The sequence below is a fragment of the Pan paniscus genome, chromosome 4 (genome assembly GCF_029289425.2).
Source record: "Pan paniscus chromosome 4, NHGRI_mPanPan1-v2.0_pri, whole genome shotgun sequence".
NCBI lineage: Eukaryota > Metazoa > Chordata > Mammalia > Primates > Hominidae > Pan > Pan paniscus.
In genome coordinates, this window is record NC_073253.2 from 34,231,750 (window position 1) to 34,251,926 (window position 20,177).

Here is a 20,177-nt window from a genome sequence, read left to right on the forward strand (position 1 = left end):
GAAGGCAGATAAACACACACAAATATTGAGGAACATCGCCTGGTGTTGAGCTTCTCTCGTGGAGTAAATACCAACCTCTTTCACTGAGCAGACAAGCATCTGCTCCAGCTTACAGTGGCTAAGAAAGAACACAATAATTTTGTTTTAAATAACAGTGCCTGATATAGTCTTTTAAAATGCAGGTTTGTTAAGTTTTCTGTTGCTGTTTTCACTATATCACATATCAGGGTCGAATTGGGAAGTTAACAACTGTAATAATATGGTGAACACCATCTGCAAGTTGTCATCATCAGAGAAGCTGCCACATCTCTGTTGGAGGACGCTTGTACCCATACTCTCAACACCGGAGGTGATGTGTGTAGGGAGCAGAAGGCGAAAACCCCACCTAGGATTCACAGGGTATGTCTCAGAGGAAGGTGCAAGACACAAAAAGGAAAATGTTGTCTGATGACAATAAAAATGACAAGAACATTGCCAAAACTGACGAGCCTAAACTGTTTCTGTCAAGGAGGATACAATTACTAGTAGGTTTCATTGTGTCCTATTCCCTTCTTTGAATCTCAGAAGATACTAATGCATCCCTGGGCAGAAAGAGGGAGGAAATTTCATTCTCTGCATTCCTCTCCCATTCTTCAGTGATTGCTTACTGCCCATGAGGAAGGATAGGACAGCGGGAAAGGTACATTCAGGATTCTCTATCTAGATTGAGGCCTGGGAGGGAGGGAGGACCCAGGCACACACCATGGCTGTGGACTCTAAAACCGCCTTCTGCTCACACTGGGCATCAGCCTCACTATCTGGGGATGCAAGGCCTGAGAAGTTCACACTCTGAGGGAGGGAGGGGGAGGCAGGAATTCCAACTCCAGGGAAAAATGCACCCTAGCAAATGTCTTATAGTTTAATCCAAATGTTCTTTTCAGAACTGTGGAGGGGAGAAGGTTGGACTCCTTCAAATCTAAAAGAGTAAAGTATTTCTGAATTCATTGCTGGTTCTCCCTTAGTTGTCATTTTAGACTTTAATTGAATCTATGGCAGACTCATAATTATCATTACTGTAGGGTATCTGAAAACAGTTAAATGCTATAATCAATTCTTGAATTTCTGAGCTAATGAAGGGTATCAGGAGAACAAATAACCAACCCCACCAAAAAAAAAAAAAAAAAAAAAAAAGCACATTATCCTGATATGTTCCTGTAGCACATTTACTTAATCCTAATATAGACATTAGATTCATGTCTAGGTCAGGCCCAGCCACGTATGTGTTGATGTCAGAGGAAGTCAGCCTGGGATTAAAATGTTGCCCTGAATAGGCCTTAAGTAATCATGAGGAAATGACGGTAAACGTGAAACAATGAGAAGGAATCTATTGACTGGGAAATACCTCTGATTTAAGCCTTTCGATTTCTGTGTCTTGATCTTCAAGTTGATGTCGGAGTTGGTTAGCTGCAATTTTTTCTGTCTCTACGATCTGAACTAGATGAATGTACTTCTGCATTAATACTTCCCTCTCAATCAAAATGTCTGCATAACTTGAGAGAAAATTACACAGTTAGTCATTGAGATATTGTTCTACTATATAGAGTTCCATATAGAATATAATACGCTACATTTGAAAAAGAAGTTATGAGCATTGTTTGTTCAGCTATCTCTACTTGACATAAATGTTAACTTTCAGCTTACATTTGGTATCCTTCGACGATGAAGAATTTAAATAATCATTTTACATATCCTTTACTAAGAATTCATTTAATGATACTTGCTACCCAAAAAATCTTACCATAGAAGTGGGAAAAGTACAAAAGAAATTGTAATAGTTTTAAAAAGAAAGTAGTGTGTCTTCTTTAACCAAAAAGCTGAGGTCTTTTGAATTCTGGCACATGGTTTCCAGGGATGCTATTCAAAATATTTCACCGAGTAAGATATTAGCCAATCAAAATAAACCTGCTCCCAAACAGAATGAATGCAGAGACCATTACAACAGGCACTAACTGGAAAAAATCTATTATGTCTGTATTAGTGACCACCAACTCTGTTGGGCTCTCTTTAAGACTGCAAAATCATTGACTACTCTATTTCTAAAGCCAACAGAAATAGAAATTATATTCTAGAATTAAGTTTAGATTATTTGGGCTCTAACTCCTGCAGCCTAGCCTGTATCTATGTCTTTGGTCAAGTATGGTAAAACAAAACTTACTCTCAGGTTTTTACTGATGATATAATTCTGTGGTATCTAAAATTTTGCCTCCAGATCTTCTTGCATCATTCAGGATGATGAAATGGATATTCTTCCATGCATATCATCTTTCCCCAATGGTATGACAGTAATAATTCATGATAGTTACTATTTATTGAGTGCATAGGATATAGTATACATTATTTCATCTCATAATCCCAGCAACCCCAGGAGATATGTGGTCCCAATTGCCCAGAGAAGGAATTTGATCTTCACAGAGGCGAAGTACTGACCTCAGATCACACAGCTAGTAGGTAGCAGGGCTGGGATTCAAATTAAGGTATGTCTGACCCGAAGTCCATGTTCTTAAACACCAGCTAAACTGCCTCTCTCATGAGAAAGTGCACGCTGGACATAAACAAGAATGTTGCAGCGGAAGTGTTTTGAGATACCTGCCCAATCTTCCACACACTTACCTCCTCTTTGGGAACTTGGGCCATGGCAAGCCATGTTTATACCACAAAAGCTGCCCTCATGACCACATTAAACCAGCCTAAAAAGAGATAACTGGTGCAAGCTAAACCAAATGGATTCTTTCCCCTTGGAATCTGGGATTCTACCTCGCTTTATTTGCTTGAACTGCAATAATATTAACTTGGAAATTCTAGTTGCCATTTTTGGGCAGCCATATTTGGCCACATCCGTGCCAAAACAGTCAAAGTGAGTCCGACGGGAGAGAAAAGAATAAGCAGATGTTCAGAAAAGCAAAGACAGGAGAGACAGAAAGTCTGAGACAGAAAGTTAATGGCTACCTGGGCTCCTGTAGCTTTCTAGTTCCTGGTGCCAGGCCCTCATGACACTGGAACACAATTTTAGGCTGGGGTTCAGGGAGATACTGCAGTGTCCTGCTAATAAATTATTTCTTTTAACCTAAACTGGTTTGAGGTTTAGCTTACTTGGTTTGTGTTGCTTGGAACTAAAAGTCTTAAGACACTTCTAAAATCACAATTTTAAGTCAATTATCTCAACATCCTCAGCACCTGTATCGTGCGTGTTGTTAGGGTTAGAAAAGAACCGTGTCAGCAACATTTTTAAGTCACTCGTTCTGAGAAATTACCCAAAGAGAATAGAAAGGGAGGCTATGAAATTACAAGTGACAGGAAGGGAAAAGAAGAAGAAAAGATAGAAGAGTCTTGATAGGAATATGCTGTGGGAGAACTTAAGGGAGAAAAATAATAATAGAGCATAAAAAAGTAATTGTTATAAAAATTCTGCCTTTCTCATCAGTTTTATTAGAAATATGCCAAATTGGTTACAAATATATTACATCAGTGTTAGGTAGCAAAGCAGTATTTTCTTTTCTCTTAAAAAAGAAAAAGAAAAAGGCAGGTCCAGTTTGGAATGCAAGGCTGACTTCACACAGACTCATCACCAACGTCCGCCTCCCCGCGCTTCCAAGGTCTTTGCTAGGAAAATTGTTTTCTGTTTAAAGAATGAAACCGTAAGAGCATGATAAAAACAGGAAAATATGCCGTCAATAGACCAGACATCCTCAGCACCTATATAATGGAATTTGTAAAATTCCATGAAGAGAAAAACTAAGCAAGCAGAATTAGCTTGGTGGGGAAATGAGAGTAGAGGAAACCACAGATACAGATACCTTGCATAAGCACACTTCTCACCAAGAGTGGCCCGGAGAGTCTCCAAGCTCGGAAGCAACAAATGTAAACAACAGAGGGTAGGCGAGGGCAATTGTTATGATCTTCCATTAAACAAGTACCTTTAGAATATGTGAAGTTAGGCTCCTCCTCTTCACACCCCTCAAAAATAAGAAATAAAAGGCACAGCTGGCAGCAGTGACATGTCCCCAGCTGACAGTGCAAGGTCTGCTTTCTCTAGAAAAGGGTGGCACCTTCCTAAAGAAGAACTCTAAGGAAGGAGCTGGACTCTGAGAACAGAGCTTGGGTTTACTCCAGACATTCACCGTGGACACAAGGGAGAACCAAGAAGGGAAAGGCTTTAAGAGAGCCTGGAAATAAAATACACTGTATTCATTTTCTATTCTGTAAAAACAGAACTTAAGCCACTAAATTTGGTGATAATTTGTTACAGAATAGAAAATGAATACAGTGTATTTTACTTCCAGGCTCTTAAATCAACATATATTTATTATCTCATAGTTTCTGTGGGTTAGGAGTCTAGGCTCAGTTTAGCTAGACCTTTAGGTCAGGATGTCACGAGGCTATGATCACGGTGTCAATCAAGATGCATTATCATCTTGAGGCTTGACTGGGCAAGAATCCTATTCCAAGTTCATTCAGGCTGTTAGAAAAGTTCATTTCCTTGCTGCTGTAGAACTCGTAGCAGCTTCCTTCTTCAAAGCCAGTGGGAGAACATTTCTCACCTGCTCTGTAAGGTCTTTCATCTGATTAAATCAGGTCCACTGGGAGGAGCCAAGATGGCCGAATAGGAACAGCTCCGGTCTACAGCTCCCAGCGTGAGCGACGCAGAAGACGGTGATTTCTGCATTTCCATCTGAGGTGCCGCGTTCATCTCACTAGGGAGTGCCAGACAGTGGGCGCAGGCCAGTGGGTGCGCGCACCGTGCGCGAGCCGAAGCAGGGCGAGGCATTGCCTCACCTGGGAAGCGCAAGGGGTCAGGGAGTTCCCTTTCCGAGTCAAAGAAAGGGGTGACGGACGCACCTGGAAAATCGGGTCACTCCCACCCGAATATTGCACTTTTCAGACCGGCTTAAAAAACGGCGCACCACGAGAGTATAACCCGCACCTGGCTCGGAGGGTCCTACGCCCTCGGAGTCTCGCTGATTGCTGGCACAGCAGTCTGAGATCAAACTGCAAGGCGGCAGCGAGGCTGGGGGAGGGGCGCCCGCCATTGCCCAGGCTTGCTTAGGTAAACAAAGCAGCCGGGAAGCTCGAACTGGGTGGAGCCCACCACAGCTCAAGGAGGCCTGCCTGCCTCTGTAGGCTCCAACTCTGGGGGCAGGGCACAGACAAACAAAAAGACAGCAGTAACCTCTGCAGACTTAAATGTCCCTGTCTGACAGCTTTGAAGAGAGCAGTGGTTCTCCCAGCACGCAGCTGGAGATCTGAGAAAGGGCAGACTGCCTCCTCAAGTGGGTCCCTGACCCCTGACCCCCGAGCAGCCTAACTGGGAGGCACCCCCCAGCAGGGGCACACTGACACCTCACACGGCAGGGTATTCCAACAGACCTGCAGCTGAGGGTCCTGTCTGTTAGAAGGAAAACTAACAAACAGAAAGGACATCCACACCGAAAACCCATCTGTACATCACCATCATCAAAGACCAAAAGTAGATAAAACCACAAAGATGGGGAAAAAACAGAACAGAAAAACAGGAAACTCTAAAATGCAGAGTGCCTCTCCTCCTCCAAAGGAACGCAGTTCCTCACCAGCAACGGAACAAAGCTGGATGGAGAATGATTTTGACGAGCTGAGAGAAGATGGCTTCAGACGATCAAATTACTCTGAGCTACGGGAGGACATTCAAACCAAAGGCAAAGAAGTTGAAAACTTTGAAAAAAATTTAGAAGAATGTATAACTAGAATAACCAATACAGAGAAGTGCTTAAAGGAGCTGATGGAGCTGAAAACCAAGGCTCGAGAACTACGTGAAGAATGCAGAAGCCTCAGGAGCCGATGCGATCAAATGGAAGAAAGGGTATCAGCAATGGAAGATGAAATGAATGAAACAAAGCGAGAAGGGAAGTCTAGAGAAAAAAGAATAAAAAGAAATGAGCAAAGCCTCCAAGAAATATGGGACTATGTGAAAAGACCAAATCTACGTCTGATTGGTGTACCTGAAAGTGATGCGGAGAATGAAACCAAGTTGGAAAACACTCTGCAGGATATTATCCAGGAGAACTTCCCCAATCTAGCAAGGCAGGCCAACGTTCAGATTCAGGAAATACAGAGAACGCCACAAAGATACTCCTCGAGAAGAGCAACTCCAAGACACATAATTGTCAGATTCACCAAAGTTGAAATGAAGGAAAAAATGTTAAGGGCAGCCAGACAGAAAGGTCGGGTTACCCTCAAAGGGAAGCCCATCAGACTAACAGCGGATCTCTCGGCAGAAACCCTACAAGCCAGAAGAGAGTGGGGGCCAATATTCAACATTCTTAAAGAAAAGAATTTTCAACCCAGAATTTCATATCCAGCCAAACTAAGCTTCATAAGTGAAGGAGAAATAAAATATTTTACAGACAAGCAAATGCTGACCGATTTTGTCACCACGAGGCCTGCCCTAAAAGAGCTCCTGAAGGAAGCGCTAAACATGGAAAGGAACAACCAGTACCAGCCGCTGCAAAATCATGCCAAAATGTAAAGACCATCAAGACTAGGAAGAAACTGCATCAACCAACGAGCAAAATCACCAGCTAACATCATAATGACAGGATCAAATTCACACATAACAATATTAACTTTGAATGTAAATGGACTAAATTCTCCAATTAAAAGACACAGACTGGCAAGTTGGATAAAGAGTCAAGACCCATCAGTGTGCTGTATTCAGGAAACCCATCTCACGTGCAGAGACACACATAGGCTCAAAATAAAAGGATGGAGGAAGATCTACCAAGCAAATGGAAAACAAAGAAAGGCAGGGGTTGCAATCCTAGTCTCTGATAAAACAGACTTTAAACCAACAAAGATCAAAAGAGACAAAGAAGGCCATTACATAATGGTAAAGGGATCAATTCAACAAGAGGAGCTAACTATCCTAAATATTTATGCACCCAATACAGGAGCACCCAGATTCATAAAGCAAGTCCTGAGTGACCTACAAAGAGACTTAGACTCCCACACATTAATAATGGGAGACTTTAACACCCCACTGTCAACATTAGACAGATCAACGAGACAGAAAGTCAACAAGGATACCCAGGAATTGAACTCAGCTCTGCACCAAGCGGACCTAATAGACATCTACAGAACTCTCCACCCCAAATCAACAGAATATACATTTTTTTCAGCACCACACCACACCTATTCCAAAATTGACCACATAGTTGGAAGTAAAGCTCTCCTCAGCAAATGTAAAAGAACAGAAATTATAACAAACCATCTCTCAGACCACAGTGCAATCAAACTAGAACTCAGGATTAAGAATCTCACTCAAAGCCGCTCAACTACATGGAAACTGAACAACCTGCTCCTGAATGACTACTGGGTACATAACGAAATGAAGGCAGAAATAAAGATGTTCTTTGAAACCAATGAGAACAAAGACACAACATACAAGAATCTCTCGGACACATTTAAAGCAGTGTGTAGAGGGAAATTTATAGCACTAAATGCCCACAAGAGAAAGCAGGAAAGATCCAAAATTGACACCCTAACATCACAATTAAAAGAACTAGAAAAGCAAGAGCAAACACATTCAAAAGCTAGCAGAAGGCAAGAAATAACTAAAATCAGAGCAGAACTGAAGGAAATAGAGACACAAAAAACCCTTCAAAAAATTAATGAATCCAGGAGCTGGTTTTTTGAAAGGATCAACAAAATTGATAGACCGCTAGCAAGACTAATAAAGAAAAAAAGAGAGAAGAATCAAATAGACGCAATAAAAAATGATAAAGGGGATATCACCACCGATCCCACAGAAATACAAACTACCATCAGAGAATACTACAAACACCTCTACGCAAATAAACTAGAAAATCTAGAAGAAATGGATACATTCCTCAACACATACACTCTCCCAAGACTAAACCAGGAAGAAGTTGAATCTCTGAATAGACCGATAACAGGAGCTGAAATTGTGGCAATAATCAATAGTTTACCAACCAAAAAGAGTCCAGGACCAGATGGATTCACAGCCGAATTCTACCAGAGGTACAAGGAGGAACTGGTACCATTCCTTCTGAAACTATTCCAATCAATAGATAAAGAGGGAATCCTCCCTAACTCATTTTATGAGGCCAGCATCATTCTGATACCAAAGCCTGGCAGAGACACAACCAAAAAAGAGAATTTTAGACCAATATCCTTGATGAACATTGATGCAAAAATCCTCAATAAAATACTGGCAAACCGAATCCAGCAGCACATCAAAAAGCTTATCCACCATGATCAAGTGGGCTTCATCCCTGGGATGCAAGGCTGGTTCAACATACGCAAATCAATAAATGTAATCCAGCATATAAACAGAGCCAAAGACAAAAACCACATGATTATCTCAATAGATGCAGAAAAAGCCTTTGACAAAATTCAACAACCCTTCATGCTAAAAACTCTCAATAAATTAGGTATTGATGGGACATATTTCAAAATAATAAGAGCTATCTATGACAAACCCACAGCCAATATCATACTGAATGGGCAAAAACTGGAAGCATTCCCTTTGAAAACTGGCACAAGACAGGGATGCCCTCTCTCACCGCTCCTATTCAACATAGTGTTGGAAGTTCTGGCCAGGGCAATCAGGCAGGGGAAGGAAATAAAGGGTATTCAATTAGGAAAAGAGGAAGTCAAATTGTCCCTGTTAGCAGACGACATGATTGTTTATCTAGAAAACCCCATCGTCTCAGCCCAAAATCTCCTTAAGCTGATAAGCAACTTCAGCAAAGTCTCAGGATACAAAATCAATGTACAAAAATCACAAGCATTCTTATACACCAACAACAGACAAACAGAGAGACAAATCATGAGTGAACTCCCATTCACAATTGCTTCAAAGAGAATAAAATACCTAGGAATCCAACTTACAAGGGATGTGAAGCACCTCTTCAAGGAGAACTACAAACCACTGCTCAAGGAAATAAAAGAGGATACAAACAAATGGAAGAGCATTCCTTGCTCATGGGTAGGAAGAATCAATATCGTGAAAATGGCCATATTGCCCAAGGTAATTTACAGATTCAATGCCATCCCCATCAAGCTACCAATGACTTTCTTCACAGAATTGGAAAAAACTACTTTAAAGTTCATATGGAACCAAAAGAGAGCCCGCATCGCCAAGTCAATCCTAAGCCAAAAGAACAAAGCTGGAGGCATCACACTACCTGACTTCAAACTATACTACAAGGCTACAGTAACCAAAACAGCATGGTACTGGTACCAAAACAGAAATATAGATCAATGGAACAGAACAGAGCCCTCAGGAATAACGCCGCTTACCTACAACTATCTGATCTTTGACAAACCTGAGAAAAACAAACAATGGGGAAAGGATTCCCTATTTAATAAATGGTGCTGGGAAAACTGGCTAGCCATATGTAGAAAGCTGAAACTGGATCCCTTCCTTACACCTTATACAAAAATCAATTCAAGATGGATTAAAGATTTAAACGTTAGACCTAAAACCATAAAAACCCTAGAAGAAAACCTAGGCATTACCATTCAGGACATAGGCATGGGCAAAGACTTCATGTCCAAAACACCAAAAGCAATGGCAACAAAAGCCAAAATTGACAAATGGGATCTAATTAAACTAAAGAGCTTCTGCACAGCAAAAGAAACTACCATCAGAGTGAACAGGCAACCTACAACATGGGAGAAAATTTTCGCAACCTACTCATCTGACAAAGGGCTAATATCCAGAATCTACAGTGAACTCAAACAAATTTACAAGAAAAAAACAAACAACCCCATCAAAAAGTGGGCAAAGGACATGAACAGGCATTTCTCAAAAGAAGACATTTATGCAGCCAAAAAACACATGAAAAAATGCTCATCATCACTGGCCATCAGAGAAATGCAAATCAAAACCACTATGAGATATCATCTCACACCAGTTAGAATGGCAATCATTAAAAAGTCAGGAAACAACAGGTGCTGGAGAGGATGTGGAGAAATAGGAACACTTTTACACGGTTGGTGGGACTGTAAACTAGTTCAACCATTGTGGAAGTCAGTGTGGCGATTCCTCAGGGATCTAGAACTAGAAATACCATTTGACCCAGCCATCCCATTACTGGGTATATACCCAAATGACTATAAATCATGCTGCTATAAAGACACATGCACACGTATGTTTATTGCGGCATTATTCACAATAGCAAAGACTTGGAACCAACCCAAATGTCCAACAATGATAGACTGGATTCAGAAAATGTGGCACATATACACCATGGAATACTATGCAGCCATAAAAAATGATGAGTTCATATCCTTTGTAGGGACATGGATGAAATTGGAAACCATCATTCTCAGTAAACTATCGCAAGAACAAAAAACCAAACACCGCATATTCTCACTCATAGGTGGGAATTGAACAATGAGATCACATGGACACAGGAAGGGGAATATCATACTCTGGGGACTGTGGTGGGGAGGGGGGAGGGGGGAGGGATAGCATTGGGAGATACACCTAATGCTAGATGACGAGTTAGTGGGTGCAGCAGTGCACCAGCATGGCACATGTATACATATGTAACTAACCTGCACAATGTGCACATGTACCCTAAAACTTTAATTAAAAAAAATAAAAAATAAAAAAATAAATCAGGTCCACTAACGACCCTTTTTATTAACTCAATATTAACTGATTTAAGACTGTAATGATATCTTCAGTAACTCTTTTCCTTTGTCATATAACATAACCTAATCAAGGACGTCACTATCCCATCATGTTTCCATATTTTAGTGGGTAGTAGCAAGTAACAGTTTCCAGCTGTGTGGGCTAAAGGGTATAGAATTACACAAGGAAGAATTTCCAAATCACCTTCCTACTGTCTGCCCACATATCTGAAAAGGAAGCTGACACATGTTACACGATGCAGCATTCACAGTCACAGAGTAAGCCCAGACCAACTACCCATAATGTCCCACAAGATCCTTCATTTAGAAACAAGGAATAGCAGACACTCATGAAAACCAGACTCCCCTCTCACCACAAAAGGCCCCTATAGTAGGCAGCATCTAAGATGGCCCCCTAATGATCCCCGGCTTCTAGTACTCACCCCCTTAGGTAAAAGGGCCTTCCTTTTTGAGTGTGAGCTGGACCTAAGTGACTCACTTATAAAGAATACAACATGGCAGGAGTGATGGGATGGCAATTCCATGATTGGTTTATAAGACTCTGGCTTCCATCTCACTTGCCTTCTCTTGCTGTCTTGCTGGTTTGCTTTGAGGGAAGTCAGCTGCCAGGTTCTGAGCTACTCTACAGAGAGGCCCATGAATAAAGTAGACACTGTAGGAGGCCTCTGGCCAAGAGTCATTTAGGAACTGAGCTCAAGCCAACAACTGGTAAGGAAGCGAACCTAGCCAACAGCAGAGTGAGTGAACTTGGAAGTGGATCCTTCCCCAGCTGTGCATTCAGATGAGAATACAGACCTGGCCAACACCTTGATTGTAGCCTTGTGAGACACCTTTGGGCAGAGGCACCCAGCTAAGCTATGCCTGGGTTCCTGACCCACAGAAACTGTGTATAACAATAAATTGTTTATTGTTTTAAAAATTGTTAAGCAGCAAGAGATAACAAACACAGCCCGAAATGAACAAACAGAAAAGACATTAAAAGAAACAAAGCTAATTCAGGAAAAAAGGTACTTACTACCTACAGAAAGACATGGAAGGATATTAGACATAAGGCAAAAAGAGGCTGCCATGGAAAAGGAGTAATCAGATTTTTTTTAAAAAGCGTTCTTGGAAAAAAAAGATAATTACTAAAATTTTATAGCTCAATGGAATTACTAACCAATAACCCAGACATGGCTAAAAACTAAGCTGGGTGGTCAGAGAGGTCAAATAAAGAACACTAAACAAAAATATAAAGAGATTGGAAATATAAAAGGAAAACTGAGTAACCTAGAGTATAGATCCAAGAAGTCTAATATCTGTCTTGTGGGAGTTCCAGAAAGGAAAAAAGTTACACTGCAATAGGGAAAAAATATTAATAATAAAGAAATGAGAGCTGGGCACCGTGGCTCACACCTGTAATCCTAGCACTTTGGGATACTGAGGCAGGCAGATCACCTGAGTTTGAGACCAGCCTGGCCAACATGGTGAAACTCCGTCTTTACTAAAATACAAAAAATTAGCCAGGCATGGTGGTGGGCATCTATAGTCACAGCTACTTGGGAGGCTGAGGCAGGAGAATCATTTGAACCCAGGAGGCAGAGGTTGCCGTGAGCCGAGATCACGCCACTGCACTCCAGCCTGGGCAACAGAGAGAGACTCCATCTAAAAAAGAAAAAACAGAAATGGAAGAAACTTTCCCTGAACTGAGCATAGCACAGTTCAAATAGAATAATCCAAATACCAGACAAGATAAATGAAAACATTTCATACTCTGATACATCTTGGTAAAATATCAGAATTCTAAGGATAGAGAAAAATTATAGAAGCTTCCAAAGAGAAACAATAGGTAGCGAAAGGAAGTGAGAATCATGCTGTCATAGTTTTTTTTTTGCTGTCATACTTTTCATCATTAACTTGGAATTCTAGGTGGCAACAAAGAATTGTGGAGAAAATATTTTGAGCCTGCATAACAATTTCTAAAACAATAAACAATACACAGACAACCAATCACTGACCAAGTACCAGGACAAGACAGGAAAAACTTACTATCCCCACACACTTACTGCAGGAAAAAATTATGAGGAGGTTTTCCAACCAAACAAAACAGAAATCAAAGACAATAAAATGACATTGAATGCAAGAAAACAAGCCAGATGAAGTAAAGGAAGGTAGAAAGAAACTAGAAGTTGACACACACAAGGTTCTCCTTCAAGGAGCAAATATTCAATGACACGGTACATTTCATTCTCTGTGGGACCAAACACCAACCTTGATACTTTGGGACACAATATTTGTTATAACCACTATGGAAATGTTCCTTGTTGGTTTTTAATGTTCAAAATCAGCCTATGACAAAACACAGAGGAACAATTCAGAGAACAGAATATGTCTAAAAGTTTATAAAGTGAGAATAAATAATAATGAAAGAAAACCTCAGGATTAGAAAAGAAAAAACAATGAAAACACATTAAATGTCTTAACTTATTATTCTTATTTTTCCTAGCAGAGACAATACATACTGTCTAAAGTTGATAAATCAATAGAGGTTTAATTATATTATTTTAAGTTATGAAGTCAACTAATTTAAGATCTAAAAATATGTAAGTAACAAAAACAGAGCAGGCAAAAGACAGGGACATAAGAGGTATTGTAAGTGTGTTAAATTTTTCATTTTTATGCCAGAGAATCAATCACACTGGCTAAAATTAGTAAGTCAAGAAATACACAAAAGGGCTTCACAGAATGTAATAAACAAATGACTAATAAATGCATGAGAAAGGGTCCTTCTTGCTGGGCACAGTGGCCTATGCTTACAATCCCAACACTTTGGGAAGCTGAGGTGAGAGGATAGCTTGAGGCCAGGAGTGACCAGCCTGAGCAACATAGTAAGATCTCATCTCTACAGTTTTTTTTTTTTTTTTTTTTTGTCAGCTGGGATCAGGTGTGGTGGCTCATGTCTGTAATCCTAGCACTTTGGGAGGCTGAGGCAGGCAGATCACTTTAGCTCAGGAGTTTGAGACCAGCCTGGGCAACATGGTGAAACCCCATCTCTACAAAATAAATACAAAAATAAGCTGGGTGTGGTGGCATGCACCTGTAGCCCCAGCTGCCTGGGGGGCCAAGGCGGGAGGGTAACTTGAGCCCGGGAGATCAAGGCTGCAATGATGGTATTCATGCCACTGCACTCCAGGTTGGGTGACAAAGTGAGACCCTATCTCAGAAAGGAAGGAAAGAAGGAAGGAAATAAATTAGCTGGGTGTGGTAGCATACACCTATAGTCCCAGCTACTCAAGGAGGCTGAGGCAGGAGGATCACTTGAGCCCAGGAGTTTGAAGCTGCAGTGAGCTATGATTGCACCACCACACTCCAGCATGGGAAACAGGGAGAGATCCTGTCTCAAAAAAAAAAAAAAAAAAAAGGCCTTCTTAATCAAAGAAGTACAAATTATTTACCAAAACTGGTTAAGATTTTTAGAAAAATAGTACTCAGGGCTAACAAAGATATAGTAAATAGATATTGTCATATAGTACCACTGAAGTGAGTCATTGTAGAAGACAATATCACAATATGTATCAAAACAGGTCAAAATGGTTATATCCTTTGCCTTCATAATTTCACTTCTAATAATATCACTCAAGAAAAATAATCTGACACTTGCACAATGAGATACAAAAGAAACAAAATGTTCATTCATTAAAAACAAATATAAGAAAATGGAGACAATCTAAATATACACATTTATAATATGGGATTGGTTAAATAAGTAATAATATATCTACATAATGGAATGATAACAAGCCATTTAAAATATGTTTTTTGAAAATAGTCATAACATAATGGCACATACCCAAGATTTATTGATAAATAAACAGAAAAAAAACACAAGAAATTGAGATAAACATTATATGTACATGTACATGTATATATGTTCATATGTAGAGGGAGAAAATTAATACACAGACATAAGCAGAAGAGGAGAAGGGAAGAGAGAGACAGAGAGAAAGGTACTCTAATGAGAGACATACATCAAAACTTAAAGGGAGCTTTCTTTGGCTGGAGCAATTATGGGTGATTTTTAATTTCTTCTTGAGTTACTTCTTTTGTGCTTTTCCATACTTTCCAATATTTCTGTAATATTAAGTGGGGAGAAAAGAGAAAATACATAAAATCCTAATGGTAGTTATTTACTTCATGCATTGGGATTATAAGTAACATGATTTCCTTCTTCCTGGGTTCCTGTGAGTCCAAATTGATTCTTTGAGTCAACAAATATTTACTGAGTGTTGTATATTTGGGAACTGTTCAAAACACTGGGCACAGGAGTAAACACAGTAGGAAAAAAATCTGTGTCTTTATGAAGCTTATACAGTAGTAGAGAGAGAAAGACAACATTAATAAGACAAATCTATCATATGTCACCTGGTGATGAGTACTGTAGAGGAAAAATGGTAAGAGGAGAACAGGAAGTAGGGGGGCAGAGGTTACAATTTTAACCAAGCGGTGAGGGCTGCTTTCATGGAGAAATGGTACTGGAGAAACGACTTGAAGCAGGGACATGCGTGGCTAGCTGATGGAACAGCATCCAGGCCCAGGGAACAGTATGTGCAAAAGCCCTGCAGTGGGAGTGGGCCTAGCCTGTCTAGGGAATGACAAAGTGGTGAGTTTCCTCAAGGGGAATGATATGGTTTAGATCTGTGTCACACCCAAATCTCACACTGAGATGTAATCTCCAGTGTTGGAGGTGGGGCCTATTGGGAGGTGTGTGGGTCAAGTGTGGATCATGGGGACAGATCCCTCATGGCTTCATGCTGTCCTCAAGACAGTGAATGAGTTCTCATGAGATCTGATTGTTTAAAAATGTGTGGCATCTTCTCTCTCTCTGGTTCCTGCTCTTGCTGTATGACCCACTTAATCCTCCTTCGCCTTCTGCCATGAGTAAAAGCTTCCTGCGGTCTCTCCAGAAGTGGGGCAGATGCCAGTGCCATGCTCGTACAGCCTGCAGAACTGTGAGCCAATTAAACCTATTTTCTTTACAAATTACCCGGCCTCAGGTTTTTTTTTTGTTTTTTGTTTTTTGTTTTTTGGTGGAGTCTCCCTCTGTTGCCCAGGCTGGAGTGGAGTGGCGCGATCTCAGCTTACTGCAACCTCCGCCTCCTGGGTTCAAGCAATTCTCTGCCTCAGCCTCCTGAGTAGCTGGGATTACAGGTGCCCGCCACCATGCCTGGCTAATTTTTATATTTTTAGTAGAGACGGGGTTTCACCATCTTGTCCAGGCTGGTCTTGAACTCCTGACCTCGTGATTCACCCATCTCAGCCTCCGGGAGTGCTGGGATTACAGGTGTGAGCCACCGCGCCCAGCCCAGGTATTTCTTTATAGCAATGCAAGAATGGCCTGAGACAGGGAGTAAGAAAGAGGTAGAAGAGGGAACAGGATTCTAAAGCACGTAGATCAATAGAAAGTCTCAGGTTTTCCCCCAGTCCGGCGAGGTGTAAGCTTTGATCAAAGGCCTTACAAGATTTCACTTTTTTTTTTTTTTTTTTTTGAGATGGAGTCTCGCTCTGTCACCCAGGCTGGAGTGCAGTGGCGCGATCTCAACTCACTGCAACCTCCGCCTCCCGGGTTCACGTCATTATCCTGCCTCAGCCTCCCTAGTAGCTGGGACTACAGGCGCCTGCCACCAGGCCCGGCTAATTTTTTGTATTTTTTAGTAGAGAGGGGGTTTCACCGTGTTAGCCAGGATGGTCTGGATCTCCTGACCTCGTGATCCACCGGCTCCAGCCTCCCAAAGTGCTGGGATTACAGGCGTGAGCCACTGCACCCAGCCAAGATTTCAGTTTTTAACAGGATCCCACTGGCTGTTCTGATGAGAAAGAAGGGTAGGGGTGGAGCACAAGAGGAGAAGGGGGAAGAGTTGGAACTATTACAATAATAATCCAGGCAAAAAGATTACAGACAAGTCCAGGCCTGGGGACTTGGCACAGAATAGTCGTTCAAATGATTCAATGTCATTGTCAAATGAAATAAATCATATTATTCAAATGAAATAAATCATCTAATATGATCTAATATGATTTATCATCTAATATGATTTATTTCATCTAATATGATTTATTTTACACACTCTTTCTTTTTTTTTTTTTTTTTTTTTGATACAGGGCCTTGCTCTGTTGCCCAGGCTGGAGTACAGTGGCCTTTCAGGCTCAAACAACCCTCCCACCTCAGCCTCTCAAGTAGCTGGGACTACAGGTGCAAGCTATCACACATGGCCAATTGTTTGTGTTTTGTAAGATGAGGTCTCACTATGTTGCCCAGGATGCATGGCTCCTTATTCTTCACATAGTAATTTTCAGGTCATGCCATTGATTTCATTAGGGCTCCCTAGTTTACTACTCCTATTCTGCTCTTACTGGGGTATCCCCCCAACTCTGCATCACAAAACTTTCTTTACATATCCCACTAGTAAATGGATGTCTGCTCCAGGATTGCATCAAATCGACTGAAAACACATGCAGGGCTTCCCTTCACTATTTCTCAAACCACTGGCATTTCTATTCTACTATATTGCCAACACATATCTTATGTGATTAAATTTTCCATTTACTAGGTAGTACTCAAGTTTTAAAATGTTTGCCTAATCTCCTTATTATTTTCATTTGGTTAGCTATTTTTTTATTTTGTATTTTCGCTTTTTAGTTCAACTCCCACAACAAAAAAAGGATCCCCCTGCCAAAGGACATACAAATCCACTTGGTGAAAGCATAACTCAAAATTCAGCTGTTGAGTACAAACAGATGTCAACATTAGGATATATATGGGAATAAAATATTAGTGTGTAATATTTATAAGAATTAATAATCATGTATTATATATTTCAAAATAGCTGGGAAACAGGGTTTTTAATTAATTAATTAATTAATTAATTATTTTTGAGGCAGGTTCTTCTTCTGTTGCCCAGGCTGGAGTGCAGTGGTACAATCACAGATCACTGCAGCCTCGACCTCCTGGGATCAAGCCATCCTCCTGCCTCAGCCTGCCAAATAGCTGGGACTACAGGTGCATACCACCAGGCCTGGCTAATTTTTTGATTGTTTTGTGGAGACGAGGTCTCACTATGTTCCCCAGGCTGGTCTTGAACTCCTGGGCTCAAGTGATCCACTGGTCTCGGCTTCCCAAAGTGCTTGGATTATAGGCACAAGCCACTGTGCCCTGCTGAAGAGAGGTTTTTTAATGTCCTCATCACAAAGAAATAATAAATAAGCTGATTAATATGCTAATTTCCCTGATTTTATCATGATACAATGCATGTGTGTACCAAAGCATCACCTTGTACCTCGTAAATATGTACAATAATCATGTATCAATCATAAATGAACAAATAAAAATAAATAAAAAATCCTAACCACCATCACTCCATATGGAGAAAAGGAAACATTCAAATAAAATGTTGAAAAGTCCAAAGCAGAGGCACAGTGTGAAATTACAGACCTTAGTTATTTTATAGAAGGGCAAAAATTATATTAGCTTAGCAAAAAGTTGTTGTTGCTGGGCCAGAATTCCACCCCACTTATTTTGACTGAGGACGTATATATGAAGCAAACTACAGCAAAACCCAAATGAAATGTCATAGCCCAGGCCACTAAAGGAACAAATGGTACCAGCCACCGCAAAAACATGCCAAATTGTAAAGACCATCAATGTTAGGAAGAAACTGCATCAACTAAGGAGCAAAATAACCAGCTAACATCATAATGACAGGATCAAATTCACACATAACAATATTCACCTTAAATGTAAATGGGCTAAATGCTCCAATTAAAAGACACAGACTGGCAAATGGATAAAGAGTCAACACACATCAGTGTGCTGCGGGTATTCAGGAGACCCATCTCACGTGCAGAGACACACATAGGCTCAAAATAAAGGGATGGAGGAAGATCTACCAAGAAAATGGAAAACAAAAAAAGGCAGGGGTTGCAATCCTAGTCTCTGATAAAACAGACTTTAAACCAACAAAGATCAAAAGAGACAAAGAAGGCCATTACATAATGGTAAAGGGATCAATTCAACAAGAAGAGCTAACTATCCTAAATATATAGGCACCCAATACAGGAGCACCCAGATTCATAAAGCAACTCCTTAGAGACCTACAAAGAGACTCAGACTTCCACACAATAATAATGGGAGACTTTAACACCCCAATGTCAACATGAAACAAATCAACGAGACAGAAAGTTAACAAGGATATCCAGGAATTGAACTCAGCTCTGCACCAAGCAGACCTAATAGACATCTACAGAACTCTCCACCCCAAATCAACAGAATATACATTCTTCTCAGCGCCACATCGCACTTATTCCAAAACTGACCACATAGTTGGAAGTAAAGCACTCCTCAGCAAATGTAAAACAACAGAAGTTATAACAAACTGTCTCTCAGACCACAGTGCAATCAAACGAGAACTCAGGATTAAGAAACTCACTCAAAACCGCTCAACTACATGGAAAATGAACAACCTGCTCCTGAATGACTACTGGGTACATAATGAAATGAAGGCAGAAATAAAGATGTTCTTTGAAACCAATGAGAACAAAGACACAACATACAAGAATCTCTCAGACACATTTAAAGCAGTGTGTAGAGGGAAATTTATAGCACTAAATGCCCACAAGAGAAAGCAGGAAAGATCTAAAACTGACACCCTAACATCACAATTAAAAGAACTAGAGAAGCAAGAGCAAACACATTGAAAAGCCAGCAGAAGGCAAAAAAAAAACTAAGATCAGAGCAGAACTGAAGGAGATAGAGACATAAAAAACCCTTCAAAAAATCAATGAATCCAGGAGCTGGTTTTTTGAAAAGATCAACAAAATTGATAGACCGCTAGCAAGACTAATAAAGAAGAAAAGAGAGAAGAATCAAATAGACACAATAAAAAATGATAAAGGGGATATCACTGATCCCACAGAAATACAAACTACCACCAAAGAATACTATAAACACCTCTACGCAAATAAACTAGAAAATCTAGAAGAAATGGATAAATTCCTGGACACATACACCCTCCCAAGACTAAACCAGGAAGAAGTGGAATTCCTGAATAGACCAATAACAGGCTCTGAATTTGAGGCAATAATTAATAGCCTACCAACCAAAAAAAGTCCAGGACCAGATGGATTCACAGCCGAATTCTACCAGAGGTACAAGGAGGAGCTGGTACCATTCCTTCTGAAACTATTCCAATCAATAGATAAAGAGGGAATCCTCCCTAACTCATTTTATGATGCCAGCATCATCCTGATATCGAAGCCTGGCAGAGACACACACACAAAAAAGAGGGTTTTAGACCAATATCCCTGATGAACATCGATGCAAAAATCCTCAGTAAAATACTGGCAAACTGAATCCAGCAGCACATCAAAAAGCTTATCCACCATGATCAAGTGGGCTTCATCCCTGGGATGCAAGGCTGGTTCAACATACGCAAATCAATAAACGTAAT

The 20,177-nt window shown here is 40.6% G+C and overlaps 1 protein-coding gene across 4 annotated transcripts in view; it reads right to left on the bottom strand.

The window, feature by feature from the left end:
- Positions 1 to 20,177, bottom strand: part of RASGRF2 (Ras protein specific guanine nucleotide releasing factor 2) — a 278,300-nt gene that overhangs the window by 160,296 nt on the left and 97,827 nt on the right. For all 4 annotated transcript variants that reach the window (XM_003822263.6, XM_034959856.3, XM_034959854.3 and 1 more), the window contains one exon: positions 1,382 to 1,529. In XM_003822263.6, the coding sequence (XP_003822311.1) occupies positions 1,382 to 1,529 (148 nt within the window). The remainder of the gene's footprint in view (positions 1 to 1,381; positions 1,530 to 20,177) is intronic.